We start from the raw sequence: 26,841 nt of genomic DNA, 5'->3' as shown, positions 1-26,841 counted from the left end.
TTTTGAAAAAGGACACAGGGAAGTGGGCATGTTGGTATAGCTGTACTTTGTCAGGCCAGAAAACCCACCAGATGACTCTTCCATAGGAGGACCTGGAGGATACACCATCTACCAAAGCAATAAAGAATGTGCTGGTGAAAGGGCACCAGAATCACTATGAAGTTCAGGAGCGGCTCTCTTTTGCAGGCTGGACTGATGATGGTAGGCGAAGCTGTTATAAAACTGACTTCCTTGTTAGCAATGGAGTTAATACAACCCAGAGATAATTGAACCAGGTGGCACCACACACGTGTCAGAAACCGTGTAGACGCAATTCTGATAATAAGCAGCAAGATCAAAGTGGCAACCAGGGGCCCCTGACCTGCAGAGAGTTATGGAGATAATTAATAAAACATGGTGTCACTTGCTGAAAAATAGATGGGCAGCCAGTAAGGGTACTAATCGGTTTGTACAAGCAAAAGAAAACAAAGAGGGTGTAGGGAATGGAACTATTTGGGAGCAAAGTTTTTGAATAGTATTGAAATTAAGTTGGTATTAATCTGAACAACATTGTTGTAAATTAAGATGTTAATCATAATCCCAGCAACCACTAATAACTCAATAACTCAGGGAAATTAAAATGTTACATTGGAAAATATCTTTTTAACACAAAAGATGGCAAAATATAGGAATAGAGGAGCAAAAAAGCTATGGCATATGGAAAAGAAGGCAAAATGGCAGTTGTAAATCCTTCAATATAAAATGACTCAGCCAGTTGATCCCCCCTTGGTCAATGACCACACCATTTCTGGCACAATGGATACTTGAAGAAAGTGGCCATGTGGCAGACATTGAGGCTATCCTGGGCCCATTAGCATGGGTTCCCACTTATCAGTTATTGCCTCTGCCAAATGTCCACCTTGACAGCAAAAGAGATCAATGCTGAGCTTCTGATATGGCACCATTCCTCAAGGAGCCCAACCAACAAGTTGGTGGCAAGTTGACTGAAAGTTAGAATGTTTTCTTCTGACAGGAATGGACAAATATTCTGGGTAAGGATTTTTTTTTTTTTTTTTTTTAGCGGTACGCGGGCCTCTCACTGTTGTGGCCTCTCCCGTCGTGGAGCACAGGATCTGGACGCACAGGCTCAGCGGCCATGGCTCACGGACCCAGTAGCTCCGCGGCATGTGGGATCTTCCTGGACCGGGGCACGAACCCGTGTTCCCTGCATCGGCAGGCGGACTCTCAACCACTGCGCCAGCAGGGAAGCCCTGGGTAAGGATTTAAAAGTCTTATCTTCAGGCCTCACTCTGGGCTTAAACAATATTTGATCCACCAGCAGGGGACTTCACATAACATTGCATCAGACCAGGGGACCCAATTTACAGTAAAAAGATGTGAGAGTGGACCCATGACAATGGTATCTGCTGGTTGTATCACTTACTGCAACACCCTGAAGCTTCTGGCCTGACAGAGTATTGGGGTGCCATGCTGAAGGTATGGCTGACGTGTTAGCTGAGATGCAATGCTCTGTGAGTGCCATCCCCCTGGATACATTAAACACATTGAATCAAAGATCTTTATTTGGTGCTGTGTCCCCAACAGGAAGAATACATGGGTCTGAGAAGCAAATTATGGAAGTACGAATAAACCTGCTTATCATTATTCCCAATGACCCAATGGGAAATTTATGATTCCTGTTCCTGCGATTCAGAACCCTGCAGGGTCAGAGGACCTTGTTTCTAAAAGGGGAATATTTCCACCCAAGGATACAGCAAAAGTCCCTTTGAACTACTAGCTTAAACTTCTGCTGGGCACTTTGGGCTCCTAGTATCCAGGGATGAGTGGGCTGGAAGTAGAGGAATCATCTTAGCAGGGGTATTAACCCTGATCATCAGAAGGACTTATGTCTGTTGTTATACAATAAGGGTAGGGAAGACAGTTTTAGCACTCGGATGATCTACTTGTGTGCTTCTTGTTATTCTCTTGCCTAGTTGCAATAGTAAATGGATAATGCAGCAAGGACCTGGCGACCAGGAGCCCAGACCTCTCTGGGATGTGAATCTAGATCATGATGCCAGGTAAGTCACTGAGGCCAAGAGGAGTGGTAGCTGAGAATGAGAGGAATTTAGAAAGGATGGTTGAGAAAGGAGGCTGTAAGTTTCAGTTGCAGCCCCAAGACCAGCTGCAGCAGAGAGGGCTATCGTTTGTTTGTCCTACAAGCCTTCCTCTTCTAAGTTTCCCCAGGAGGAGAGGCTCATCAGAAACCTGAAGAAGCTACTCCTCAATGCATATGAACAATTAGATCCGGGAGCCGCACAGGGAACGAACGTGGAGATGACCCACTGAGATTTCCCTTTGCAGAGGGACTTCTTGTCCCAGCTACTTGGGGCACTGTCAGCAGACAGCCTTTAGGCTTTTGGCAGCAGAGAGCTGCCTTATCAGAGCTCACACCCCTTTGGAGACAGCTTACATCCATTAACTGATCAAGGCGTGGTTTTAAAGCCCAGCCATTTCAGCCTGGTTTGGCACAATGCTGAAGGACCGTTTCAGCTCCAGAGCTCCTCATGGGGTCAGTTCAGGCTACTGGGCTTTCCTTATATGCAGCCTGCTTTTCCTTCCGTCTAAGCCTGCTTCCTTCTCTTCTGTTCCACAGGTGTCAATCCCAAAGGCACTCCCTGATAAACATCCTGGACACTAAACTCTGACTCAGAGTCTTCTTCCTGCAGAGCCTGAACTGTGAAAATGCCCTGTCATCACAAATACTTTTAGTATGTATATTTTACTAGTGAATATTCATCTAGATAACCCCAGTACAATATCAAAATCAGGAATTTAACATTGATATGTTACTGTATAATCCTCATACCCCATTCAAATTTTGTCAATGGTCACAATAATGTCCTCTGCCCAGAAATTGTGCATTGTATTTAGCTGTCTCTTCAGTCTTCAATCTTGAACGGTTCCCTAGTCTTTGCTTTACTTTCATGACCTTGATACTCTTTAAGATTACGGCCACTTATTTTTGTAGAATGTCCCTCAGTCTGGGTTTGTCTGAGGTTTTGTGATGATTAAGTACAGGTTATCTTTGGTGGAACGATTAGAGAAGTGATGCCATGTTCTCACTGTATCCTATTAGGTGGCACATGACTTCAATCTGTCGTGTCACTGGTGATGCTAACTTGATTAAGGTGGCATCTGCCTTGTAATTAAGTATTTTGTGGGGAAGTACTTTGAGGCTATGTAAATATCCCATTCTTCATAATACTTCCTAGTTATTCTTTTTAAAATTTATATCTGTATTAGCCAAGGAATTTCTATTTTATTCAGTGGACAGTAACCCATTACTGTCGTTATTTTGACACTTGGACTGTTCCACATTTGGTCACTGGAAGCCTCTTCAAGTTGGCTTCTTTATTCTCTTAACATAACTCCATCATTCTTTTGCACTTCCTTGCTTGCTGCATGAGATAGTCCAAGCTTATTTTGTACTTTTCCTGCTCCAGCCCTGGAATCAGCCATTTCTCCAAGGAGCTCTGGTTCCTTTTGGCAGAGAATGGCATTCAGAAACTAAGATCTTAGCGTTAGATGTGCTCATTGCTATTGAGGTATCAACTGTTCTTAGGCCCTTTCAGCAGACAGATCTAGGGAATATATGAAATATATGTATGTATATGTATATATGTATTTATGTATATAAATTTACATTTATGTTTACACAAACACATTTTACATCTATATTTCTATATCTATATATATTCAAAATCATGAGTTCACACTGATACCTCCAATTTCAATCCAATACCAACTAGTTCATTCTAGTTTTTTCATTATTCATATATGTAACTACCATCTCTACCAGTAACAAATGTAACTCCCATTATCCTTAGTATGACTATTATATTTCATCAATCCTTCTGTGCATAAATAATCTCCTGTGATTACCCCTTCCCCCTGTGTGGACACCTCCTCACCTTGCACTGGGCTGCTGCTCTGCCTGGATACCTTCTGTATCTTGCTTGGGCTCCAATGCCCCAAGCTGGACCATCCCCTGCACAGTCACCTTCCTCACCCTGGTCTGACTCTGACACCCTGTGCCAGATGGCCTTCCTTCAATGGATGGCCTCCTTACCCAGCTTGATCTCTGCACCCACACTAGGCCTCCTTTCTTCCTCTCCCTTCCCCCTTCCCCATGTGGATAGCTATCTTACCCTCATTGGGTTCCAACACCTGGCAACCACAGGCTAACCCTCTGCAGGGACTCCATTCTCACTATGCTCAGGATACCACAGCAGTCTCCCTCTCCTCATCCCAGTCAGGCCACCTTCCACACAGATGCCCTTCTCACCTGTCTTGGGCTTTGACACCTGCACCTGGCTGACCTTTTACCCAGATGCCCTCCTCACACCTTTCAGCCACCACAGTTCCACACCCCCACCAAGGACACCAACCTTGCTTGGCTCCATGAATTGGCTTTTGGCCTGATTTGTACAGAAAGGAGAGGGAAGAGGATGGGAAGGTAGAGGAAGAAGTGGCAGACCATTAATTCATTCTTTGAAGTTCATTTTTTTAAAGTTTTATTTTATTTATTTATTTTTTGGCCATGCCGCGTGGCTTGTGGGATCTTAGTTCCCCAACCGGAGGTTGAACTGCGCCCTCAGCAGTGAATACATGGAGTCCTAACCACTGGGCCACCAGGGAATTCCCTAAGGTTCATTTTTAATAGAATCATTTTTCTGATATTCACTTCCATTTTGGTTTGGGGCTAGATTTTTTTCTTTTTTTCTTTTTCTTTTTTCTGACTAGATTTATTTCTGACGTCATGTCTGTTAAATTCATGTTTGCCAAAAGAGCCAAAGCTGCCCGCTCAGCCCATTCCTTATCTGTGATGGCCACCATCTCCTCTGCCAGAACAAGATGGCTCACACAGGTCAATACACAACAGGTTGCTCACCATTCTTTTCAGTGGGGTTTTTGGGATAATATAGATATGGTTGTGCATATTTAGAAAAAGGGTATCTTGCTTTAATACTTCCAATTTCTTTTCCCTGTTTCCTTTTTTTCTCTTCCTATGAAAACTGTTAATCTTGCTAGGTCAGTTTAAATAGAACCTCAGTTGCCTCTAAATTTCTCCTAGACTTTTTCCCATAGGAAGATACTTCAAAGGTATCTCCAGATCCCAATAAGAATGGATTATTTGCTATTCTTCAAATATGCCCTAGGCTGTTCTACGTGTGAGCCTTTATTCATGCTGGTGCTTCTGCCTGGTCTGTCATCTCATTGCTTCTCCGAAGGTCAAAGCCCTACATCCTGCAAAGTACACTTCATATGCTACCTCCTACCAAAGTCTTTGTAAATATCCCCAACTCTGGACCCCAATAGAACTTTGTATGTATTTATGACATAGATCCTGTTCTGACATATTATCATTGCTGGGAGACAGGAAACTTGTTCTTTAGGTACAGGTACCATTCTTTTTCATTTATTTTCTCCCTGGAGGCCTTGCACATAGTAGAGACTACACATGTTTGTTGAATTGAAACATAATCAAGGTTTCTATACTTTATATTAATTTTTCTTTTTACATAGTACACTCTTCAAAACAAACTCCCTAGTGGTTTTTTCTGGCATGAGACCTAAATTTTTTCCCTCATAGAAGAGAATGATGTTTCGTTTTACCATCCAAAGGACAAGAAAGTTAATGTGTTTATCTTTTTTCCAATATGATGCAATAGGTTGTATTAGTATACCAAGAGGTACAATCTAATCTCAAAGCAAATTCATATTTGCCTATGCAATCCTATATTTTTATCCTGCCCAAATGGTACACCATTTTGACTGTTGAAATTATTAAATATTGACATTGTCCTAGAACATATGCATTACTTTGCATAGTGAATAAAATCATATTTTCACCTGCAGAGAGATGGCCCCAATTCCTCACTCCCCACAGGAATTATGTAATTACAGTAGGAGACCGACCTGCTTCTTTTGTGTTTGTCTTAGCCTGGATTCTCATAATCTGTTCTGAAGTAGGGCAGTATCAAAAATCTAGGCTGCTTTGTTATATTTTTTTCTCCATTTAACTGTTTATTGCAAGGCCAATCATTAGGTTGTAAACTCTTTGACTTGGAGTTGTCTTCCAAGTCTTTTGTATCCTTCTTTTGTAGGTGATGATAGAATACTGTAGATGTGCAATGAATGATTTCACCAAATTAGTCTTAGAGTGCTTGACTTCACTGGGCCGTCACTTCTAAGCTTGTTGTGTTCAGAAGCCAAAAATACGGACTTTTAGTGTTCTTCTCCTGCAAGTTCTTACTGCTTTTAGACCTCTGTTTATCCCTAGTGGCCTGATAGCTATTGCACCAAGTTTTTAGAGTTGGAAGTTTAATGAATTTTAAGATTCTCTCTCTATGTCATGCCTTGAAATTGGAAGAACTGAGTAGAGAAAGAAGGGTTGGGGACCATGAAGAGCTTTCCTGCTTAGAAAGAGAACTCCTTCTGACAGGTATCTGTGGTAGGCTGAGTTATGGCTCTCCAAAAATGTCCATGTCCTAATCCCTGGACTCTGTGGATATTACCTTGTATGGCAAACAAACAAACAACCAAAAACTTCCAAGACTTTGCAGGTATGACTGAGGATTTTAAAATGGGGAGATTATTATGGATTATCTGAGCGGGACCTAAATGCGATTCCATGCATCCTTAGAATAGGATAACAGGAGATGTGACACATAGGAGAGAAGGCAATATGACTATGGAGGCAGAGACTGGAGTGATGTGGCCACAAGCCAAGAGGTGCCAGCAGCCACTAGAAGCTGTAAGAGGCAAGAAACATGTTGTCCTACTGTCTCTGGAGGGAGCACAGCCCTGCTGGCATCTTTATTCAACCCAGTGAAACTGATGAACTTCTGGCCTCCAGGAATGTGAAAGGATAAATTTCTGTTGTTTTAAGCCATCAGGCTGTGTGGTAATTTGTTATAGCAGTTACAGGAAACTAATACAGTATCCTATATCTCAAATGTTTCTATATTTTCTTTTTACTGCTCCCCTTATTTAGCCTATATGTATGTATATATCCCATTTTGTTCTTTCTTTTCTTCCTGACAGATTATTTCCTGTGGGTGTCCCTAAGAAAACAACTTTTCATACCCTTTTCAATTACTTAGATGTTGGGTTTCAAAACAATTTAATAAACATTTAGGGACCATCCACTGTGCCTCTAACATTGTTTAGAGACTTTGGGGGGACATAAAGAACAAACATAAACTCCACCCTCAAATATCTGTAAATTAATTAAGAAACAGTTTACATAATGTTATGACCCAATGTGCGCTAAAGTACAAAGATAAATACCAAAGACAGGAAGTGCTGTAGAAATTCAGAAAAGTGAGTAACCTGTGAGGGGTATGGAGTAAATTGGGTGGGTTTTATTGAATAGGTGGATTTTGAAGGCCGGCATTTGGACAAAAGGAGAGGAGTTTAGATTTCATCCTCTGGGCAGTGATAATTCATCAAGAATTGCATCCCCACTGTTATTTCTTTTTGCAGTATGAAAGTAATCTAGGCTTTTCTTAAAACATTTCAGTGATATAAAAATTAGAATGTAAATATATCCCTATAATTCCACTACTCCTGGAGAAAAGCTTTGCTATCAACTTGACATATATTCTTCCAGATTTTTTCTGTACATATGGTAATCTTGCTTATATAATTATTACAGAAATGGGATATGCTGTGAATATTCTTTTGCCACCTGCCATTAAAGACTTTTGAGCAAAATGAAAAGGAAAATCATATTGTAAGATGATTAATCTTACGGCAACATGTATGTAGATCTCCCTACTCTGTTCTAATTACAGTATGGACTGGACTTAGGGGAGAAATGGAAACAGAGAGAGAGAGAGAGAGAGAGAGAGAGAGAGAAGCTAATGACTGTTACAATAATGTGGGCAAAAAAAATGAGGGTAATGGCTATGGCAGTAACTGACAAAGTAAGAGATTGGGAAATTTTTCTATTAAGAGTTAGGAGATATATATATATATATTTCCAGATCTTGGGCCACATAAATAAAAACTAACTACTCCTTTTAGCTTTGAGAGAGGGAAAAAGATGAAAGATTCCATTTATCCACATTTTAAGTTAGTCACATGCTCTGATTGTAGTAATAGCAATCCCAAAGGGAAGAAATTGCTTTCTAAGCAGTGACAGCAGGGTTATGTATTTTATATATAATGATGTCTTTTGTGATTATGAAAGCATTATGTAATTATAAAAGCATTTGTAGAAAACATGGAAAATATTGAAAAGTAAAACAAAGAATAAAATCACCCAGAACCCCATCACTCAGCCATAACCACCATGTACATTTTGGCGTATTTTCTTTCAGACATTTTCCTGTGCAAAGGAATGCACATAAATGAAATTGAGATAATACAGGATACTTCTCTGAAACATACAATTTTTACTTGGCAGTGTCATAAGCATCCTCCCATGTCTTTAAATATTCTTTTAAAAATCTTTGTTTTGTCAAATTGGCATTTTTATTCATTTTTGTGTGGATTACAACAGTGGTGCAATTTTGTTGTAAAAAATGCAAACAAACACAGAAGTAAGTAAGGTAGAACATGAAAGTCTTCTCATAATCTCACCTCCGAGGGGTATAGAGATGTGCTGGAGTCTGCTCACACTGGCTCATTAAGCTAATTGTGTGCATACATCAAGAGCTTGAAATCAGCCATGGCAGGAGTACTTACACTGTGGAGATCGGCAAACACCACCTATCAACGATTATTTTCCCCCCCTGGAAAACTGGTTGTTAAACTTTTACCAGAACATCACTATGCTATATCCTCCTAGACATTGTCTGTATATTTAAATATTTATTTACATAAACATAGAAAACATCCAATTTTCTTTTTTCCCCCAGCTTTATTGATATATAATTAATATATAACGTGTGAGTTTAAACTGTATAAAGCAGTAATTTGGTACATGTGTATATTGCAAAATGACTACCACAGTAATATTAGTTAACACATCCATCACCTCAAATAGTTACAATTTGTGTGTGTGTGTGTGTGTGTGTGTGTGTGTATGGTAAGCACACTTAAGATTTGCAATCTTTGCAGTTTTGAAATATACAATATGGTATTGGTTGTTGTTTTTTTTTTTTAGCGGTACGCAGACCTCTCCCTGTTGTGGCCTCTCCTGTTTCGGAGCACAGGCTCCGGATGCACAGGCTCAGCGGCCATGGCTCATGGGCCCAGCCGCTCTGCGGCATGTGGGATCTTCCCGGACCAGGGCACGAACCCGTGTCCCTGCATCTCAACCACTGCGCCACCAGGGAAGCCCACAATATGGTATTGTTAACTGTGGTCACCATGGGGGGTACATTACATACTCAGGACTTAACAAGTGGAATTTTGTACTTTTGACCATTCTCACCCACTCTCTCCTTGCTGTGTCCCCTCACCCCCAACCCTGGCAGCCATCAATCTACTCTCTATGAGTTCAGGTTTTTTTTAGATTCCACATATAAGGAAGATCACACAGTATTTATCTTTCTCTGTCTGTCTTATCTCACTTGCATAATGCCCTCAAGTTTCATCCATGTTGTCTATAGCAGGATTTGCTTATTTTTTATAGCTAAGTAATATTCCATTGTGCATTTTTCCACGTTTTCTTTATCCATTCATCCATTGATGAACACTTAGGTTGTTTCCATGTCTTGGCTATTGTAAATACAATGCAATGAATATGGGGGTACAGATATCTCTTTGAGATAGTGATTTCACTTCCTTCAGATACACACCCAGAAGTGGAATTGCTGGATCATATGGTAGTTTTATTTTAATTTTTTTTGAGGCACCTCCATACTGTAGAAAACATCCAATTTTCCCATTGGCTTTGGCAATCCAACAATATATTATGCCCCTCTACTTCAAAACACATTCATCTACCTAATCCTTGCTACTTAGCACTTCACTCTGTGACTGCATTATAATTTATTTGAACAATTCTCCATTGTTGGGTGTTTTGATTGGTTCCAATTTCTGGCTGTTATAAACAAAGTTTCAGTGAATATTTTGTCCATATATATCTGCATATTTGTCAAATTATTTTCTTGGGATAAATTTCTAGTCAGGAGATGTTGAATCAAAGAGTATTCCACAATTTAGATAGATGATACCAAAGTCTCTTTAAACGGTTTCTTATTTTTATACTCCCTTCCCTGGTGTATGACAATGCCCTGAAAAACATAATTTAAATGATTGCATAGTATTTCAGTTTATAAATGTCTGATAATTTATTTGATCAATTTCTTACTATGGTGTTTACAGTATTTCTCATTTCTATAAACAATGTTATAACAAACACCCTTGAAAATCTTCAGGTGAATCTCTTATTTTCCTAAGATAAATTCTTTGATATGGAAGAACTACAGAGTCAAAGGTAAGAATATTTTTTTGACATTTTTGTACATATTATTAGCTTCAGGTCAGTATTTAGTACTTAAGTTTTTTTTTTTTTTAAGAATTTACTTGATGCTAAATAGAAAAAAATTTTTTTCTAATGACTAATATTGTTTTTGGAAATAAAATCTTATGGCTCTTAAATAACCTTTAGGCTATTTTCCATTTAATTACTTCTTTGGGATTTTAGGCCCAGGATTCTACCCTATTCCCCCATCCAAATTTTGTTTCTGTGTTAAGTAGCAGGTTAAGTAGCAGATAAAAAGTATAACATATACATGTGTGTTTGCACGTTGGAAAGTTAAATGTATCCATACATATATATGAATCACTTTTTAAAATTAATTAATTAATTTGTTTTTGGCTGCTTTGGGTCTTCGTTGCTGCGTGTGGGCTTTCTCTAGCTGCAGCAGGTGCTACTCTTTATTGCGGTGCGCGGGCTTCTCATCATGGTGGCTTCTCTTGTTGTGGAGCACAGGCTCTAGGCACGCGGGCTTCAGTAGTTGTGGCACGCGGGCTCAGTAGTTGTGGCTCGGGATCTCTAGAGTGCAGGCTCAGTAGTTGTGGCGCATGGGCTTAGCTGCTCTGCGGCATGTGGGATCTTCCCAGACCAGGGCTCAAACCCGTGTCCCCTGCATTGGCAGGCAGATTACCAACCACTGCGCCACCAGGAAGCCCCTATATGAATCATTATTAACCTTACATAGTCGCACCCATTTAAGGTATGGGATTAACCCTACCTGTCATTTCCTTAATGAGTAACGAAATAAATTGCAGTCAAAGAAATGAAATCTTCACTGGACTCTTTAGGGAAATTTCATATATGAAACCCAAGAAAAAAATCTAAATTTCCCCAGAAGGTAACAGTTACTTTATTTAAATGTATCACTTTATCAGTAGATACATAAAAATCAGAGTGCTTATAGCTGAAAAATATTTCCTTAATGTTTGCCAGTCTTAAAAGTACTGCTTTTTTTTTTAATTGGGAAAAAAGAGAAAACAAATGGATATTTCTAAATATTTTTATAAGAAGTGTTTTGATTACTATCTAAAGTTAGTGTTTTTCAAATCTCTCCTTCACACCCCAAGTCAATTTTTTGTTAACGAAAAATTGGTGAGGGTATATGTGGGTGTGTGTCTCATTTTGCAGAAGGAGATCTCTTCAGGGTATACCATCACCACCTTGTGGCCTTTTGCCATATTACTGTTAAGGGGTTTAACACCATAATGCTCTTTTGCAATTGCAAGCATGAAATACAGTGCACCTCCTTTTGGTAATCCTTCTCTGGATTAGATGAAATAAACTGAGGGCCAGAAACTGCCTGCATGTAGGGTTCCCACCCTATGGTGAGATGATATCCCTGCATTTATGTTGTGTTTTCACACGGTGCTAAAACAACCAGTTGAGTAAGGAAATCTAGTGAAGAGATGTAATGAGCAGTTTTACTGTAAAGTGAAATGTTCAGTTATCTTTTGTGTTTTGTGTTTGCCGAATCTGTTTTAGTGATTCCTTCTGATTTGTAAAAATATTGGTTGGCACGGGAGCCTGTAAATCTCCTTTTTTCTCTGTTTCTTTGGTTATATTGTTGGAGTGTTTTCTCATTTTTGTTTCAATATTCCCCCCAGCCTTTAGTACTATTTTATTATGTTCTTTTTTTAAAAAACTTTTTTCCATGCTTTTCTCTTGTAGATGATTCCTCCTTTCCCTTCGTCTCATTAATATATTTTTCCTTCTTTTCTCTCCTTTCTCATCCTTCTCATTTTCAGTTTCTTTGGTATCCTTGCTGCAGATCACTTTACTTATTAAGCGTCCTGTACTAACATCCACACCCACAACGCCCCCTCCCCCACTTGTGTCCTCCTTTCTTTGTTCCTTCTAATTCCTTCCCCCAGTAGCTGATGTTCCGGCTTTTCTAGTGCCGAGTGCACCGATCTCATCTGGTCTGCGGCTTAGGTCTTTTAAGGACACGGCTTCCTGGTAACCCTTAAACTTCCGGGAGGAACCTAAATCCTACCTATTCAAGGAAGCCAGTGCCTAAACCTAACCCTAGATTCAAGAGAAAAGGTTTCAAAAGGACAGCCTTAGCTTCAGTCCTAAGAAATAGTTAGTGACTCATTATCTTTCTTGTTCATTTTTCTCAACACAAGTGCCAATTTTCATAGGAAGTATACTAGGACATTTTCCAAGCTCATATTTGCCTGTCCAAACTCTCGTTTGCATAGGGAACAGTTATTCACTAGTGCTTTGGAGTTGACATTTGAATCTTATAAAAGTGAGTTAGATTAATGATACTGAGAAGAAAAAGATTGGCAAAAGGCTGTGCTATCATTTTGAAAAACAGCTGAAATTGTATTGTGAGATGTGTATTTCTGTCTTTTCTTGTCTCATCTTCCACCAAAATGCAAGCTTCTGAGAAAAGACACTTGGTCTATTTTGTTCTCTGTTGTATCTCCAGTGCCTAGAATAGCTTCTGGCACAGAGAAGGCACTTAAATCCTCATCGGATGAGTGAATGTATCAGGTATTCTATTAGTTTTGTTTCCATCTCAGTCTGTTCTCTCACGGAGACTTCTGTCCTCTTGTTGCAATCTGGACCAGCATCCCTCTAGGCCTGCAGGCCTAACTATCATCTTGGTATCCTTTTGCCTGTGGCCAATCTTGGGTTTCCTGCCTCTAAACCTTTTCTATTCCTTGGTTTAGTCCTTCTTTTTTGGTGGACCACATTCATCAATTGTACAATTTTTGAGTAACTCTTCCAATTGCTATTGCTGTGTAACAAACAACCTCAAAACTTAGTGGCACTCTTCCACAACACTTATTTATTATCTCCTGGTTTCTGTGAGATAGGAATGCAGGAAAGGCTCAGCTGGGCACTGGTGGCCTGCAGACTGGAGCTGGAACTGCAGGAGGTCTACAGAAGCTGAGGGCTGGTCATACATCTCTACGTAGTTTGCATGGGCTAGTTGGGCTTCTTTACAGCATGGCAGCCTCAGGACTATTGGACTGCTTACATACAGGCTGGCTTCCACTGAATCTCATTATTCTTCCCTAGTACTAAATGATAGCTTGGGGAGAATAAGATTCTAGAATGGATTATTTTCCTTCAGGACTTCATAAGCAATTCTCCATTGTTTTATAACTTTCAGAATTGTGGAATGTCATTAAATTCCAGATCCTCTATATGTCAGCTGATTTTTCTCTCTACAAGTGTTTAGAATAATCTCTTTATCCCCAGTGTTCTGGAACTTCATGTGAATCAAGGAATAGATTTGATAAACTAACTGAAGTCTTGCTTGGTTGAATTTTAAGTTCCGCTCAATTTTATGTCCCGATGACTGGGTTTCCTCCCATTACTTCATTATTCTAGCTTGAATCATTCTGTCTGTCTTAGTCTATTCTCACTATTAATAACAAAATACCAAGACTGGGTAGCTTATAAATAACAGAAATTTATTTCTCACAGTTCTGGAGGCTGAGAGGTCCAAGATCAAATAGCCAACATGATTGCATTCTGGTGAGAGCCCTCTTCCTGGTTCATAGCCAGAGACTTCTCACTGTGTCCTCACATGGTAGAAAGGGCTGAAGAGTTCTGTGGGGTCTTTTAAAAACAAGACTACTAATACTTTTTAAATTACCTAATCACCTCCTAAAGGTCCCACCTCCTAATACCATCACTTGAGCATTAGGATTTCAACATGAACTTTGGGGGACACAAACATTCAGACCATAGTACTAAGAAACCTTTCCTGACTAACTTCCAGGGATATTAATCATTTTCTGTTTCCCATTCTTCAGCACGTGAATATAGTTTATAATTTATTTCTAAAACTTTAATTCTTCAGATGTTTTAGAGATTTGTTTCATTTCCCCCAGGCTCTTCTGTATATATGAAAAAAATCATGTCTGCTATTATTTTTATATCCCTATAGCACCCATTGCAGGGACTCAGTTAAGGCAGATAATTGAATGCTCTGCATCTTCCAAGAAATGAGCTGCCCCGTTGTTCACTTACTGCTGTAGAGAAAGACCTCGGGACTTCTCCTTCTCTTTAGTTCAGATCAATCTGCCCCTTCTAAGAGCTAGCTCCTTCCACAAAGTACTCAGAAATAAGCCACATGATCCTCCCATGGAGTAGCAGTTTACCATAAATGGAGTGAATTTGCAGTTAATGTATTGTTTAATCAAGCTGTTGTTTTTCCTCTAAGTCTTTATGTTATACAATTTTTTTGTTTTGTTTTGCGGTACGCGGGCCCCTCACTGTTGTGGCCTCCCCCGTTGCGGAGCACAGGCTCCAGACGCACAGGCTCAGCGGCCATGGCTCACGGGCCCAGACGCTCCATGGCATGTGGGATCTTCCCGGACCGGGGCACGAACCCGTGTCCCCTGCATCAGCAGGCGGACTCTCAACCACTGCGCCACCAGGGAAGCCCCCAAGATGTTATACAAATTTTTAAAACACATATTTCTGTTTTAAAACTTGGTGTAAGCATAGATTTCAGACATTTTAAAGATATTTAGTTACCTTATAAAAGTGTTTGTACACTAATTGTGTCGTGTTATACTCTATTGTGTTAATCAACCTAGTTGAATCTTTGTTTTTTGACTGGGGGTATTGATCGCTATTTTGAGGATCTTATGAAGGCAGAACATGGGAAAAAGACAAACTCTCAAAAACTGGGAAAAATGATAAAGCTACCCTGGAGATGTTTTATCCAGCTACACACCTAACAGATGAAATTCTCCATCCCTGAGAGCAAAGCAAGAAATTATCTTAATACCCAAAGTTAAATTAGTAAAAACACAAACCCAATAGGATAAACTTCTCCATCTCTGGTAGTAAATGAAAAGGTGATTTTAACATTCTAAACATCAATGATAGTGATCTGGGTGTAACCTCAAGCAAGCAGTACCAGAAAATGATTGTGATTGATTTAGTTGAAATCTAATTAAATGTATTATATCCTTTCTGAAGAAAGACAACTTGAAGAGCAGTGGTCAGCACAAAGTATAGCAAAAACAAAAACAAAGAACCAGAAGTTATTTGTTTTGCACTATTCATATGGGATAAACACATTAATTCTGCTAGTCAAGAATATGGTTAGGGTGATTCAGCAGGCCTCACTGTAATTCAATTTGTTAAGATTTAATCAATGCACTTTTTTTTTTTTTTTTTGGCTGTGTTGGGTCTTTGTTGCTACGCGCAGGCTTTCTCTAGTTGCGGTGAGTGGGGGCTACTCTTCGTTGCAGTGCACGGGCTTCTCATTGCGGTGGCTTCTCTTGTTGCAGAGCACAGGCTCTAGGCGTGTGGGCTCAGTAGTTGTGGCTCGCGGGCTCTAGAGCACAGGGTTAGTAGTTGTGGTGCACGGGCTTAGTTGCTCCGTGCACGTGGGATCTTCCTGGACCAGGGATCGAACCTGTGTCCCCTGCGTTGGCAGGCGGATTCTTAACCACTGTGCCACCAGGGAAGTCCTCAACGCACTTTTCAAGGATAGTATTCCAAATGGAAATGAAACTGAATCAGAATCAAATAGAATACTTGTTTTTCCAGTATTCCAGAAAGTTTTAACATGATCCCATCTACCTACTCTTACATCATCCACTTTATACACAATAGCTCTAGGATAACATACTCAGTCCCACTTCTTATCCATTTGAACCCTGTCAGTCACTCCTATTTGCAACAAAAATATATCTCATAACCTCCAAACTAAAAATATACTGTTGCTTGTCCAAGATCAAAACCCTCATATTGAAAACCAACCAACCAACCAACCAACCCTCATGTTGGGCTAATCAGGTAAGATCTTAACACAGGATGTACATTTTTAAAAAAATTTTATTTATTTTATTTATTTTTGGCTGCGTTGGGTCTTTGTTGCTGCATGAGCTTTCTCTAGTTGAGGTGAGCGGGGGCTACTCTTTGTTGCGGTGTGCGGGCTTCTCACTGCAGTGGCATCTCTTGTTGTGGAGCACAGACTCTAGGTGCACAGGCTTCGGTAGTTGTGGCATGTGGGCTCAGCAGTTGTGGCTCACAGGCTCTAGAGTGCAGGCTCAGTAGTTGTGGTGCACGGGCTTAGTTGCTCCGAGGCATGTGGGATCTTCCCAGACCAGGGCTCGAACCCGTGTCCCATGTTTTGGCAGGCGGATTCTTAACCACTGTACCACCAGGGTGTACATTTTTGTACCCCACTGTAACCACTGTACCCCAGGATGTACATTTTTGACAACTAAAAATGTAAGCTTCCTAAAAACGATCTAGTTGTTTAACATGTGCAAGTCACTTCATTTCTTTGAGCTTCTGTAAAGCAAGAGGGTTTATCTAGCACTGACCTATTATGAAAATTCTATTACTGTCAGATTTTACAAGGTACAAGTATAGCCACATTTCCTAGCAAAATTAAACTTTTTCCCGAAAAAATAAACAAGCCAATGGAACCCGCTGAATAGTGTTTCTCTAGCTGCAAGCTGCAACCCATTCGTAAATCACAAAATCAATTTAGTGGATGCACCACCTGTCAGCATTAAAAACAAGCTGAAATAGAATAAAAGAAGAGGAAATCTCAGACTGCATCTTAGTAATCAGTATTGTTTTGTGAATTATTTATTTCAATTTTATCCATAAAAGTGCATACGGGGTTAGGATGGGACAATTTTGATGTTTGAAATACACTGCTCTAAAGCTGCAGTTGTTAAAGAGTGGACCGAATAAGACCCTTTTGGGTGTACGAGAGGCCCTCCCTTTCCCAATCACATACATACGTGTGTTAGGTCTGATTTTCTTCATAAGCTTCAACCAAAACCTTTCTCAAAAGATTGAATATAGAAGCAGGTATGAGAATTCATCTGTTTTCATTTGAGACAGACACTAAAGATATTTTCAAAACTAAAACAATTCCACTCAATTTTTTTTCGTTTTGTTTTAGAAAAAATACAGACGGTTAAAATTTTTAAATGCTATTTATGTTAACCTGTTTACTATTTTTAAACGAGTTTAAAAATTTTCTGCCTTAATTACTATTACAGTAAATAGCAATAGATACAACCCACAGAAACAAAAGCACTTTGGAGTTTGCAACAATTTGAGAACCGCTGATCAATACGAAACAAAGGACTTCAGGCCTGACTCCTGGCAGGTTTAACAGGGTCCCAGGCCCTCTGGGGAGCCCCCAACTGCGGCCCGCTCCACTGATGCCCAGACCGGGTGTACCCCGATGCGAATCCTCACGAATAAGAAGATATTGACGAAAAGGCAGGGTTGCTGACGTAAGAGAGCCGACAAGTGCAGCTTCACTGCGCACGCTATACTATGTAGCTGAAAAGCTAAAAGACTTTTAGCGAATCTTTGCGACACTGTCGCGTTTCGTTGGTTCCGTGCCGTAAAGACAGCGGCGGAGCCGCCCCCGGTGAAGACAGCTGACGTGCGCGGCAATGGCGGATATGGAGGATCTTTTCGGGAGCGACGCCGACAGCGATGCTGAGCGTAAAGGTGGGGTCATCTGGGCTTGGGTGGAGGCGAGAGTGGCGGGGCTTCTGCGGCGGGAGCTCAACAGCGGTCCCGTTCCGGGTCTGCGAGCGCTCCGGCGCCGCGGGCGAGTGATGGCTCTTCCTGCACTCCTGCCGCAGCTCCCCCTGCACTCCCGGCGGTGCCAGCCTCCCCGCGGAGGGCGGGAATGAAGTGACAGACGCAGAGTGTGTACCTCGAGGTTTTTGGTGTCCATGGAGCAAGCCGTGCCTGGGAGCGTGTGAGCGGAGGGGGCGCGGGGCAGGGGTGGAGGTCGGGCGAGCCAGCGCAGCCGGAGGAGGAACCTTGGAGTCCTGCTCTGTCCTGCCTTGCACAGGCCAGCGCAGAGTAAGGGCTCTTGTGAATGAATGGAAATTAGGTGTTCGGGAACCTGGGGATGGGCTGGGCGAATTTGCATAGGGGCTCAGAATGCCCTCTTGAATGAAACCAGAGCGTTGCGTGTTGGGGAGTTTGAGATGTCTGGGTGAGGAGATTGGGACGGATACCGAGGTATGGCTGCATGTAGGCGTTACACGCAGAAGATAATGTGTCCTCCGAGAGCCTGTGCAGGAACTCTAGAATTTCTTGAGTCGGTGGTATTAGATTGGGGAGCATAGGAGGTCTGTGTTTGGAGAGAAGGGATGAAGGATTTGATGCAGAAATGAATTAGTGAGTGTATGTTTATGGTGCAAGGAAGTCTTTCTGGCACAAAGAGTGGGTATTTGAGTTTGAAATATGAATAGGAGATATTTGAAGTCAGAAGGGGCCCAAGACCAAGTTCAGAATTCTTGCGAGTCCCCAGGCTCAAAGTAATGTAGTACCTACTTTTTTCCTTAGCATAGTGCATTATCGTGGTTGTTTTTTTCTTTCGCCAGCTTCAGTTTATTAATACTTTTTAGAGTATAGTTAAGGGAGCACCAGGTGGAAGTCTAGTGTGAGGGCTCTACCAGGATGGACATCCAGAATGTTCTTTCTAGTCAGGATGTCTGGAAGTATAAAGCCCAGTATATTCTTGTTCTACTCACTTTGCTGTTGTTTTCCTTTCCCCTTCATCTGTACTTGTCCGTATCCCGTTCACCCTTCAAGGCACAGAACCATGTGAACCCTCCCGTGACTCACTTCCATGAAGTTGTTCATTCAGCATTTATAGATCCCCTGTCATGTTTCAGCTACTTTGCTAGATGTAGGGGATATAATGATGAAAAGATTGTCCTCCCCCCGCCCGCCCTCAGCTTACGTCAGTGCTTAATGCGTACTTGATAAATAATTGGATGGGTAGAAGCAATAGTAGAGGTACCCTGCAGTGCTTTCCCGTTGCAAACTCAGGGTATGGGGAAGTGATGTATGGAGATGGTTGCTTCTCTGGGCTTCATGTTTTACCTTCTTGTAAGTCTACTGCTGCATTCTTCTCTCTTACCATTAAATTATAGAACTCTCTAGGATTTATTTCCAAATCTGTCCTTGAAGGTTGCTGTTGGTCCTGAACTTAGGATGGATGTGGCAAGGTAACTCCTGTTATATCATCATATTTAATTATTTCCCTGGGCTAAGACAGACGTAGAAAATAACTACACTTAACAGATTTCTTGGTATAACAGTGGGTAGAATTCCTACCTAGGCCCAGTGTGTTTCTTTCATGTATAAATGTGCCAGGTCTTCTTTAATTTCTTTCAACAATGTTTTGTAGTTTTGATTGTATAAGTCCTGCACTTCCTAGGTTAAATTCATTCCTAAATATTTCATTTTGGATACTGTTGCAAGTGGAATTATTTTCTTAATTTCATTTTTGGATTGTTCATTGCTAATGTATAGAAATACAGCTGATTTTTGTTTGCTAATTTTGTATCCTGCAACCATGTGTAATATATTAGCTCTAATAGTTGTTTGGGGTGTGTGTGTATTTAGGATTTTCTACATATAAGATCATGTCATCTGTGAGTAGAGATGGTTTTACTTCTTCCTTTACATTTTGGATGCCTTTTATTTCTTTTTCTTGATTAATTACCCCAGCTAGAACTTTCTGTATAATGTTGAATAGAAGGGTGAGAGTGGACATCTTTGTCTTTTTTCTAATCTTTGGGAAAAAGCATCCATTTCTTTACCACTACATATGATGTTAGCTGTGGGTTTTTTGTAGATGCCCTTTATTACGTTGAGATAATTACGTTCGATTCCTAGTTTGTTGAGTAGTTTTATCATGAAAGGGTGTTGAATTTTGTCAAATGTCTCTTCTGCATCAATTACGATGATCAAAATTTTTTCCTTTATTAATATTGTGTTTCATTTTGATTTTTAGATGTTGAATCAGTCTTGTATTCCTAGGGTAAATTCCACTTGGTCATGGTGTATATCCTTTTAATATGTTGTTGGATTTGGTTTGCTAGTATTTTGATACTATTTTTGCATACATATTTATGAGGGATATTGGTCTGTGGTTTTCCTTTTTTGTGATTTTTCGTCTGGCTTTGGTATTGGGGTAATGCTGGCTTAGAATGTATTAGGAAGTGTTCCCTTTACTCAAGTTTTTGGAAGAGTTTGAGAAGGATAGGGATTAATTCTTCTCTAAATGTTTGATAGGATTCACCAGTGAAGCCATCTTGTCCTGGCTTTTCTTTGTTGGAAACTTTTTGATTACTGATTCAAACTCTGTTATAGGTCTATTCAGATTTTGTTTCATCTTGAGTAAGTTTTGGTAGATTGTGTATTTCTAGGAATTAATCCATTTCATCTAAATTATCTAATTGTTGGTATACAGTTGTTTATAGTGTTCTCTTTTAGTCTTATTTTCTGAAAAATTAGTAGTAAAATCCCCACTTCCATTCCTGATTTTAGTAATTTGAGGGTTCTTTTTTTCCCTTGGTTAGCTTAGGTAAAGGTGTGTCAATCCTAAATTTTTAAAGAATGAGCTTTTGGTTTCATTGATTCTATTATTTTTTCTGTTCTTTATTTTATTTATCTCTGCTCTAATCTTTATTATTTTTTTCCCTTCTGCTTGCTTTCAGTATAGTTTTCTTTTTCTAGTTCCTTAAAGTGAAAGGTTAGATTATCAGTTTGAGTTTTTTGTTTTTTTGTGTGTGTGTGTGGTATGCGGGCCTCTCACTGTTGTGGTCTCCCCCGCCGCGGAGCACAGGCTCTGGACGCGCAGGCCCAGCGGCCATAGCCCACGGGCCCAGCTGCTCCGCGGCATGCGGGACCCTCCCGGACCGGGACACGAACCCGCGCCCCCTGCATCGGCAGGCGGACTCTCAACCACTGCGCCACCAGGGAAGCCCTGTTTTGTTTTTTAATGTATGTGTTTACAGCTACAAGTTTCCTTTTTTTAAATAATTAATTAATTAATTAATTTGTTTATGGCTGCATTGGGTCTTCGTTGCTGTGCGTGGGCTTTCTTTAGTTGCGGCGGGCAGGGGCTACTCTTCGTTGCGGTGCACGGGCTTCTCATTGCGGTGGCTTCTCTTGTTGCGGAGCATGGGCTCTAGGTGCACAGGCTTCAGTAGTTGTGGCTTGCGGGCTCTAGAGCACAGCCTCAGTAGTTGTGGCACATGGGCTTAGTTGCTCTGCAGCATGTGGGATCTTCCCGGACCAGGGATCGAACCCGTGTCCCCTGCATTGGCAGGCGGATTCTTAACCACTGTGCCACCAGGGAGGCCCTACAAATTTCCTTTTTAGCACTGCTTTCCCTGCATCCCTTAAGTATTGGTAGGCTTTGTTATCATTTTCATTCATGTCAAAATATTTTCTAATTTCCCTTGTGATTTCTTCTTTGCACCCTTGATTGTTTGAGTGCCTTGTTTAATTTCCACATATTTGTGAATTTTCCAGATTTTTTTCTGTGATTGATTTCAGTTTCATTCTGTTGTGGTCAGAGAACATACTTTGTATTATTTTTGTCTTTTCAAATTTATTGAGACTTGTTTTGTGTCCTAAAATTATGGTCTGTCTTGGAGAATGTTGCATGTGCAGTTGGGAAGAATGTATATTCTACTGTTGAGTGGAGAGTTCTACTGATGTCTATTATGTCTGGTTGTTTTATAGCATTGTTCAAGTCCTCCGTTTCCTTACTGATCTTCTTTTTGTTCTGACCATTATTGAAAGTGGGGTATTTGAAGTTTCCAATTGTTACTGTTGAACTATTTCTTCCTTCAATTCTGTTGGTGTTTTGTTTTTTTTCTTTTGGTGCATATATATATATATATATATATATATTTTTTTTTACTGAAGTGTTGTTGATTTACAATGTTGTGTTAGTTTCTGGTGTACAGCACAGTGATTCAGTTATATATTATACATATATACATATACATATATATTACATTTTTTTTTATATTCTTTTCCATTATGATTTATTACAGGATACTGAATATAGTTCCCTGTGCTATGCAGCAGGACCTTGTTGTTTATTCATTCTGTTGGGTTGGCCAAAAAGTTCGTTTGGTTAATGAATACATTTAATAAAGTTCTTGGTGAAAATGAAAAATGTGTGTTTTATTTTTACTTAAAACCGAATGAACTTTGTGGCCAACTCAGTGTATATAATAGTTTGCATCTGCTAGTCCCAAACTCTCAATCCAACCCTCTCCCACCCCCACTCCCCCTTCGCAACCACAGGTCTGTTCTCTATGACTGTGAGTCTTTTTGTTTCATAGATAAGTTCATTTGTGTCATATTTTAGATTCCACACATAAGTGATATCCTATGGTATTTGTCTTTTTCTTTCTGACTTACTTCACTTAGTAGGATTATCTCTAGGTCCATCCATGTAGCTGCAAATGGCATTATTTCATTCTTTTTTTATATTCCATTGTGTATATATGTGTGTGTGTATACATATATATGATATTTATATATATATCATATATATATATATGTCTCTCACATCTTCTTTATCCATTCATCTATCTGTGGACATTTAGGTTGTTTCCATGTCTTGGGTATTGTGAACAGTGCTGCTATGAACATATGAGTGCATCTATCTTTTTGAATTATAGTTTTGTCCGGATATTTGCCCAGGAGTAGCATTGCTGGATCATATGGCCACTGTTTTTAGTTTTTTGAGGAACCTCCATACTGTTCTCCATAGTGGCTGCACCAGTGTACTTTCACACCAACAGTGTAGGAAGGTTTCCTTTCTCCACACCCTCTCCAGCATTTGTTATCTGTAGACTTTTTTTTTTTTTTTTTGCGGTTCGCGAGCCTCTCACTGTTGTGGCCTCTCCCACTGCAGAGCACAGGCTCCGGACGCGCAGGTTCAGCGGCCGTGTCGCACGGGCCCAGCTGCTCCGCGGCATGTGGAATCTTCCCGGACCAGGGCACAAACCCGTGTCCCCTGCATCGGCAGGCAGACTCTCAACCACTGCGCCACCAGGGAAGCCCATCTGTAGCCTTTTTTAATGATGGCCATTCTGACTGGTGTGATGTGGTACCTCATTGTAGTTTTGATTTGCATTTCTCTAATAATTAGCCACGCTGAGCATCTTTTCATGTTCCTGTTGGCCATCTGTATGTCATCTTTGGAGAAATGTCTGTTTAGATCTTCAGCCTATTTTTTGATTGGGTTGTTTGTTTTTTTGTTATTGAGTTGTATGAGCTATTGGTATATTTTGGAAATTAAGCCCTTGTTGGTCACATCAATTGCAAATATTTTCTCCCAGTCTGTATGTTGTCTTTTCATTTTGCTTATGGTTTCCTTTGCTGTGCAAAAGCTTGTAAGTTTGATTAGGTCCCATTTGTTTATTTTTGCTTTTATTTCTGTTGCCTTGGTAGACTGACCTAAGAAAACATTGGTACGATTTATGTCAGAAATTTTTGCCTGTGTTCTCTTCTAGGAGTTTTATGGTGTCATGTCTTATGTTTAAGTCTTTAAGCCATTTTGAGTTTATTTTTGTGTACGGTGTGAGGGTGTGTTGTAACTTCATTGATTTACATGCAGGTGCATATATGTTTTAAATTATATCTTCATGTTGGATTGACCCTTTTATCATTTTATGATGTCCTTTTTTGTCTTTTGCAACAATTTTTCTTAAGACTTATTTTGCCTGATATTAGTATAACTACTAATATAGTTATACTATATAAACAGTATAACTACTGTTATACTGTCCTGTAGACAGCACATAGATGGATCTTTTTTTTAAAAAATTATTTATTTTTGGCTGCGTTGGGTCTTTGTTGGTGCATGCGGGCTTTCTCTAGTTGCAGGGAGCAGGGGCTGTTCTTTGTTGCAGTGCGTGGGCTTCTCATTGCGGTGGCTTCTCTTGTTGCAGAGCACGGACTCTAGGCGCATGGGCTTCAGTAGCTGTGGCTTGTGGGCTCTAGAGCTCAGGCTAATTGTGGTGCACAGGCTTAGTTGCTCCGTGGCATGTGGAATCTTCCCGGACCAGGGCTCGAACCTGTGTCCCCTGCATTGGCAGGTGGATTCTTAACCACTGTGCCACCAGGGAAGTCCCAGGATGGATCATTTTTAAAATTCATCCTGCCAATTTCTGCCTTTTCATTGGAGGAGTTGATTTATTTATGTTTAAAGTAATTACCAGTAAGAAGGACTTCTGCCATTTTGATATTTGTTTTCTATGTCATGTCTTTTTTCTTCCTCAGTTCTTCTTATTACTGTCTTCCTTTATGACTGCTTTTTCTGTAGTGTACTGTTGCGATTCCCTTCTTGTTTCTTTGAATATTTTTAGTTTTAGTAACTTTCTTAATGGTTAGTCTGACGACTACAATTAATCTTAATTTCTAACAATCTAGTTTGTATTAATACCAACTTAATTTCAATAGTATACAAAAACTTTTTTTCTATGTAGCTTCGTCCTCTCACCTTTTTATTGTTGTCACAAGTTACATCTTTATACACTGCCCAGTGATGTAGATTTATAATTATTGTTTTATACAATTGTCTTTTAAATTAAATCTTATGAAAAAAGAGGAGTCACTAACTAGAAATTCATTAATACTGACCTTTATACTCACCTATTTAGTTACCTTTACTGGTGTTCTTTATTTCTTCTTGAGGATTCAAGTTACTGCCCATTGTCCTTTCATTTCGGCCTGAAGGAGTCCCTTTAGCATTTCTTGTAGGGCACTGGCAACAAACTCTAAATTTGTTTTTATTGAGGTGAGATTTACATAACATAAAATTTACCATCTTATTTTATTTTTATTCAGGTATAATTGACATACAGCATTAGTTCCATGTGTACAACATAATGATTTGATATTTATACATATTGTGAAATGATCACCACAGTAAGTCTAGTTAACATTTGTCACCATACCTTGTTACAGAATTTATTTTACTGTGATGAGGACTGTTAAAATCTACTCTCTTAGCAACTTTCAAATATGCAATACAGTCTATTAACCGTAGTCATCATGCTGTATATTACATCCCCATGACTTATTTTTTTTATAACTGGAAGTTTGTATCTTCTGACTCCCTTCACCCATTTTGCCCACCTCTCCCCCTTCCCTCAGTCTCTAACAACCACCAATTTATTCTCTGTATCTGTGAGTTTTGTGTTTTTGTTTTTTTAGATCCCGCATATAAGTGATATCATATATACGGTATTTGTCTTCCTCTGTGTGCTTATTTTACCTAGCATAATGCCCTCAAGATCCATCCATGTTGTTGTAAACAGCAAGATTTCCTTCCTTTTTTCTTTGGCTGTGCCACATGGCTTGTGGGATCTTAGTTCCCCAACCAGGGATCGAACTCGGGCCCCCTGCCATGGAAGCGCCCAGTCCTAACCACTGGACCACCAGGGAATTCCCAAGATTTCCTTCTTTTTTATGGTTGAATAATATTCCATTATATATATATGTCATATTTACAGTGGCATGAATAGTATTTTATTGTATATATGCACCACATTTTCTTTGTCCATTTATCTCTAGATGCACACTTAGGTTGTTTCCATATCTTGGCTATTGTAAGTAATGCTGCAATGAACATAGACATGCATATATCTTTTCAAATTAGTATTTCTGTGTTCTTCGGGTAAATACCCAGAAGTGGAATAGCTGGATCACATAGTAGTTCTGTTCTTTTTCTGAAGCATTTCCATAATGTTTTCCATAGTGACTGCAGCACTTTACAATCCCACCAACAATTACAAGTGTTCCCTTTTCTCCACATCCTCTCCAACACTTGTTACTTCTTGTCTTTTTGAAAATAGCCATTCTAACTGTGGTTTTGATTTTCATTTCTCTGATTAGTGATGTTGAGCATCTTTTTATGTACCTGTTGGCCATCTGTCTTTTTTAGGAAAGTGTCTATTCAGGTCTTCTGCCCATTTTTTAATTGTATTGTTTGTTTGTTTGCTATTGAATAGTATGTGTTCTTTACATATTTTGTATATTAACCCTTTATCAGATATATGATTTGCAAATATTTTATCCCATTCAGTAGGTTGCCTTTTCATTTTTGTTTTGTTTTGTTTTGTTTTGCGGTACACGGGCCTCTCACTGTTGTGGCCTCTCCCGTTGTGGAGCACAGGCTCCAAACACGCAGGCTCAGCGGCAATGGCTCACGGGTCCAGCCGCTCCGCAGCATGTGGGATCCTCCCAGACCGGGACACGAACCCATGTCCCCTGCATCGGCAGGCGGACTCTCATCCACTGCGCCACCAGGGAAGCCCTGCCTTTTCATTTTGTTGATGGCTTCCTTTGCTGTGTAGAAGCTTTTTAGTTTGATGTGTCACACTTGTTTATTTTTGCTTTGGTTGCCTTTGCTTTTGGTGTCATATCCAAAAAATGATAACCAAGACCATGTCAAGGAGCTTACTGCCTGTTTTCTTCTAGGAGTTTTATGGTTTCACGTCTAAAATTTAAGTCTAATCCATTTAGAGTTAAATTTTGTATATGGTGTAAGATAGTGGTCCAGTTTCATT

General features: G+C 40.0%; 1 protein-coding gene and 1 long non-coding RNA gene across 2 annotated transcripts in view; both read left to right on the top strand.

The window, feature by feature from the left end:
• Positions 1–1,166: 1,166 nt before the first annotated feature.
• Positions 1,167–9,527, top strand: LOC114904616. Its single transcript, XR_003795993.1, has 4 exons — positions 1,167–1,254; positions 1,974–2,060; positions 2,636–2,750; positions 9,158–9,527. It is a non-coding gene; the product is annotated as an uncharacterized LOC114904616 (long non-coding RNA).
• A 202-nt stretch (positions 9,528–9,729) lies between these two features.
• Positions 9,730–26,841, top strand: part of LEO1 (LEO1 homolog, Paf1/RNA polymerase II complex component) — a 60,253-nt gene continuing 43,141 nt past the window's right edge. Inside the window, exons 1-2 of the mRNA XM_029236952.1 lie at positions 9,730–10,435; positions 17,479–17,941. Coding sequence (XP_029092785.1) covers positions 17,884–17,941 — 58 coding nt within the window. The 5' untranslated portion in view covers positions 9,730–10,435; positions 17,479–17,883. The remainder of the gene's footprint in view (positions 10,436–17,478; positions 17,942–26,841) is intronic.

Source organism: Monodon monoceros, unplaced genomic scaffold (genome assembly GCF_005190385.1).
Source record: "Monodon monoceros isolate NGI ecotype Baffin Bay Population unplaced genomic scaffold, NGI_Narwhal_1 Super_Scaffold_21, whole genome shotgun sequence".
Taxonomy (NCBI): Eukaryota; Metazoa; Chordata; class Mammalia; order Artiodactyla; family Monodontidae; genus Monodon; species Monodon monoceros.
The sequence above is the reverse complement of the archived record's forward strand: the minus strand, read 5'-3'. Positions and strand labels throughout refer to the sequence as shown.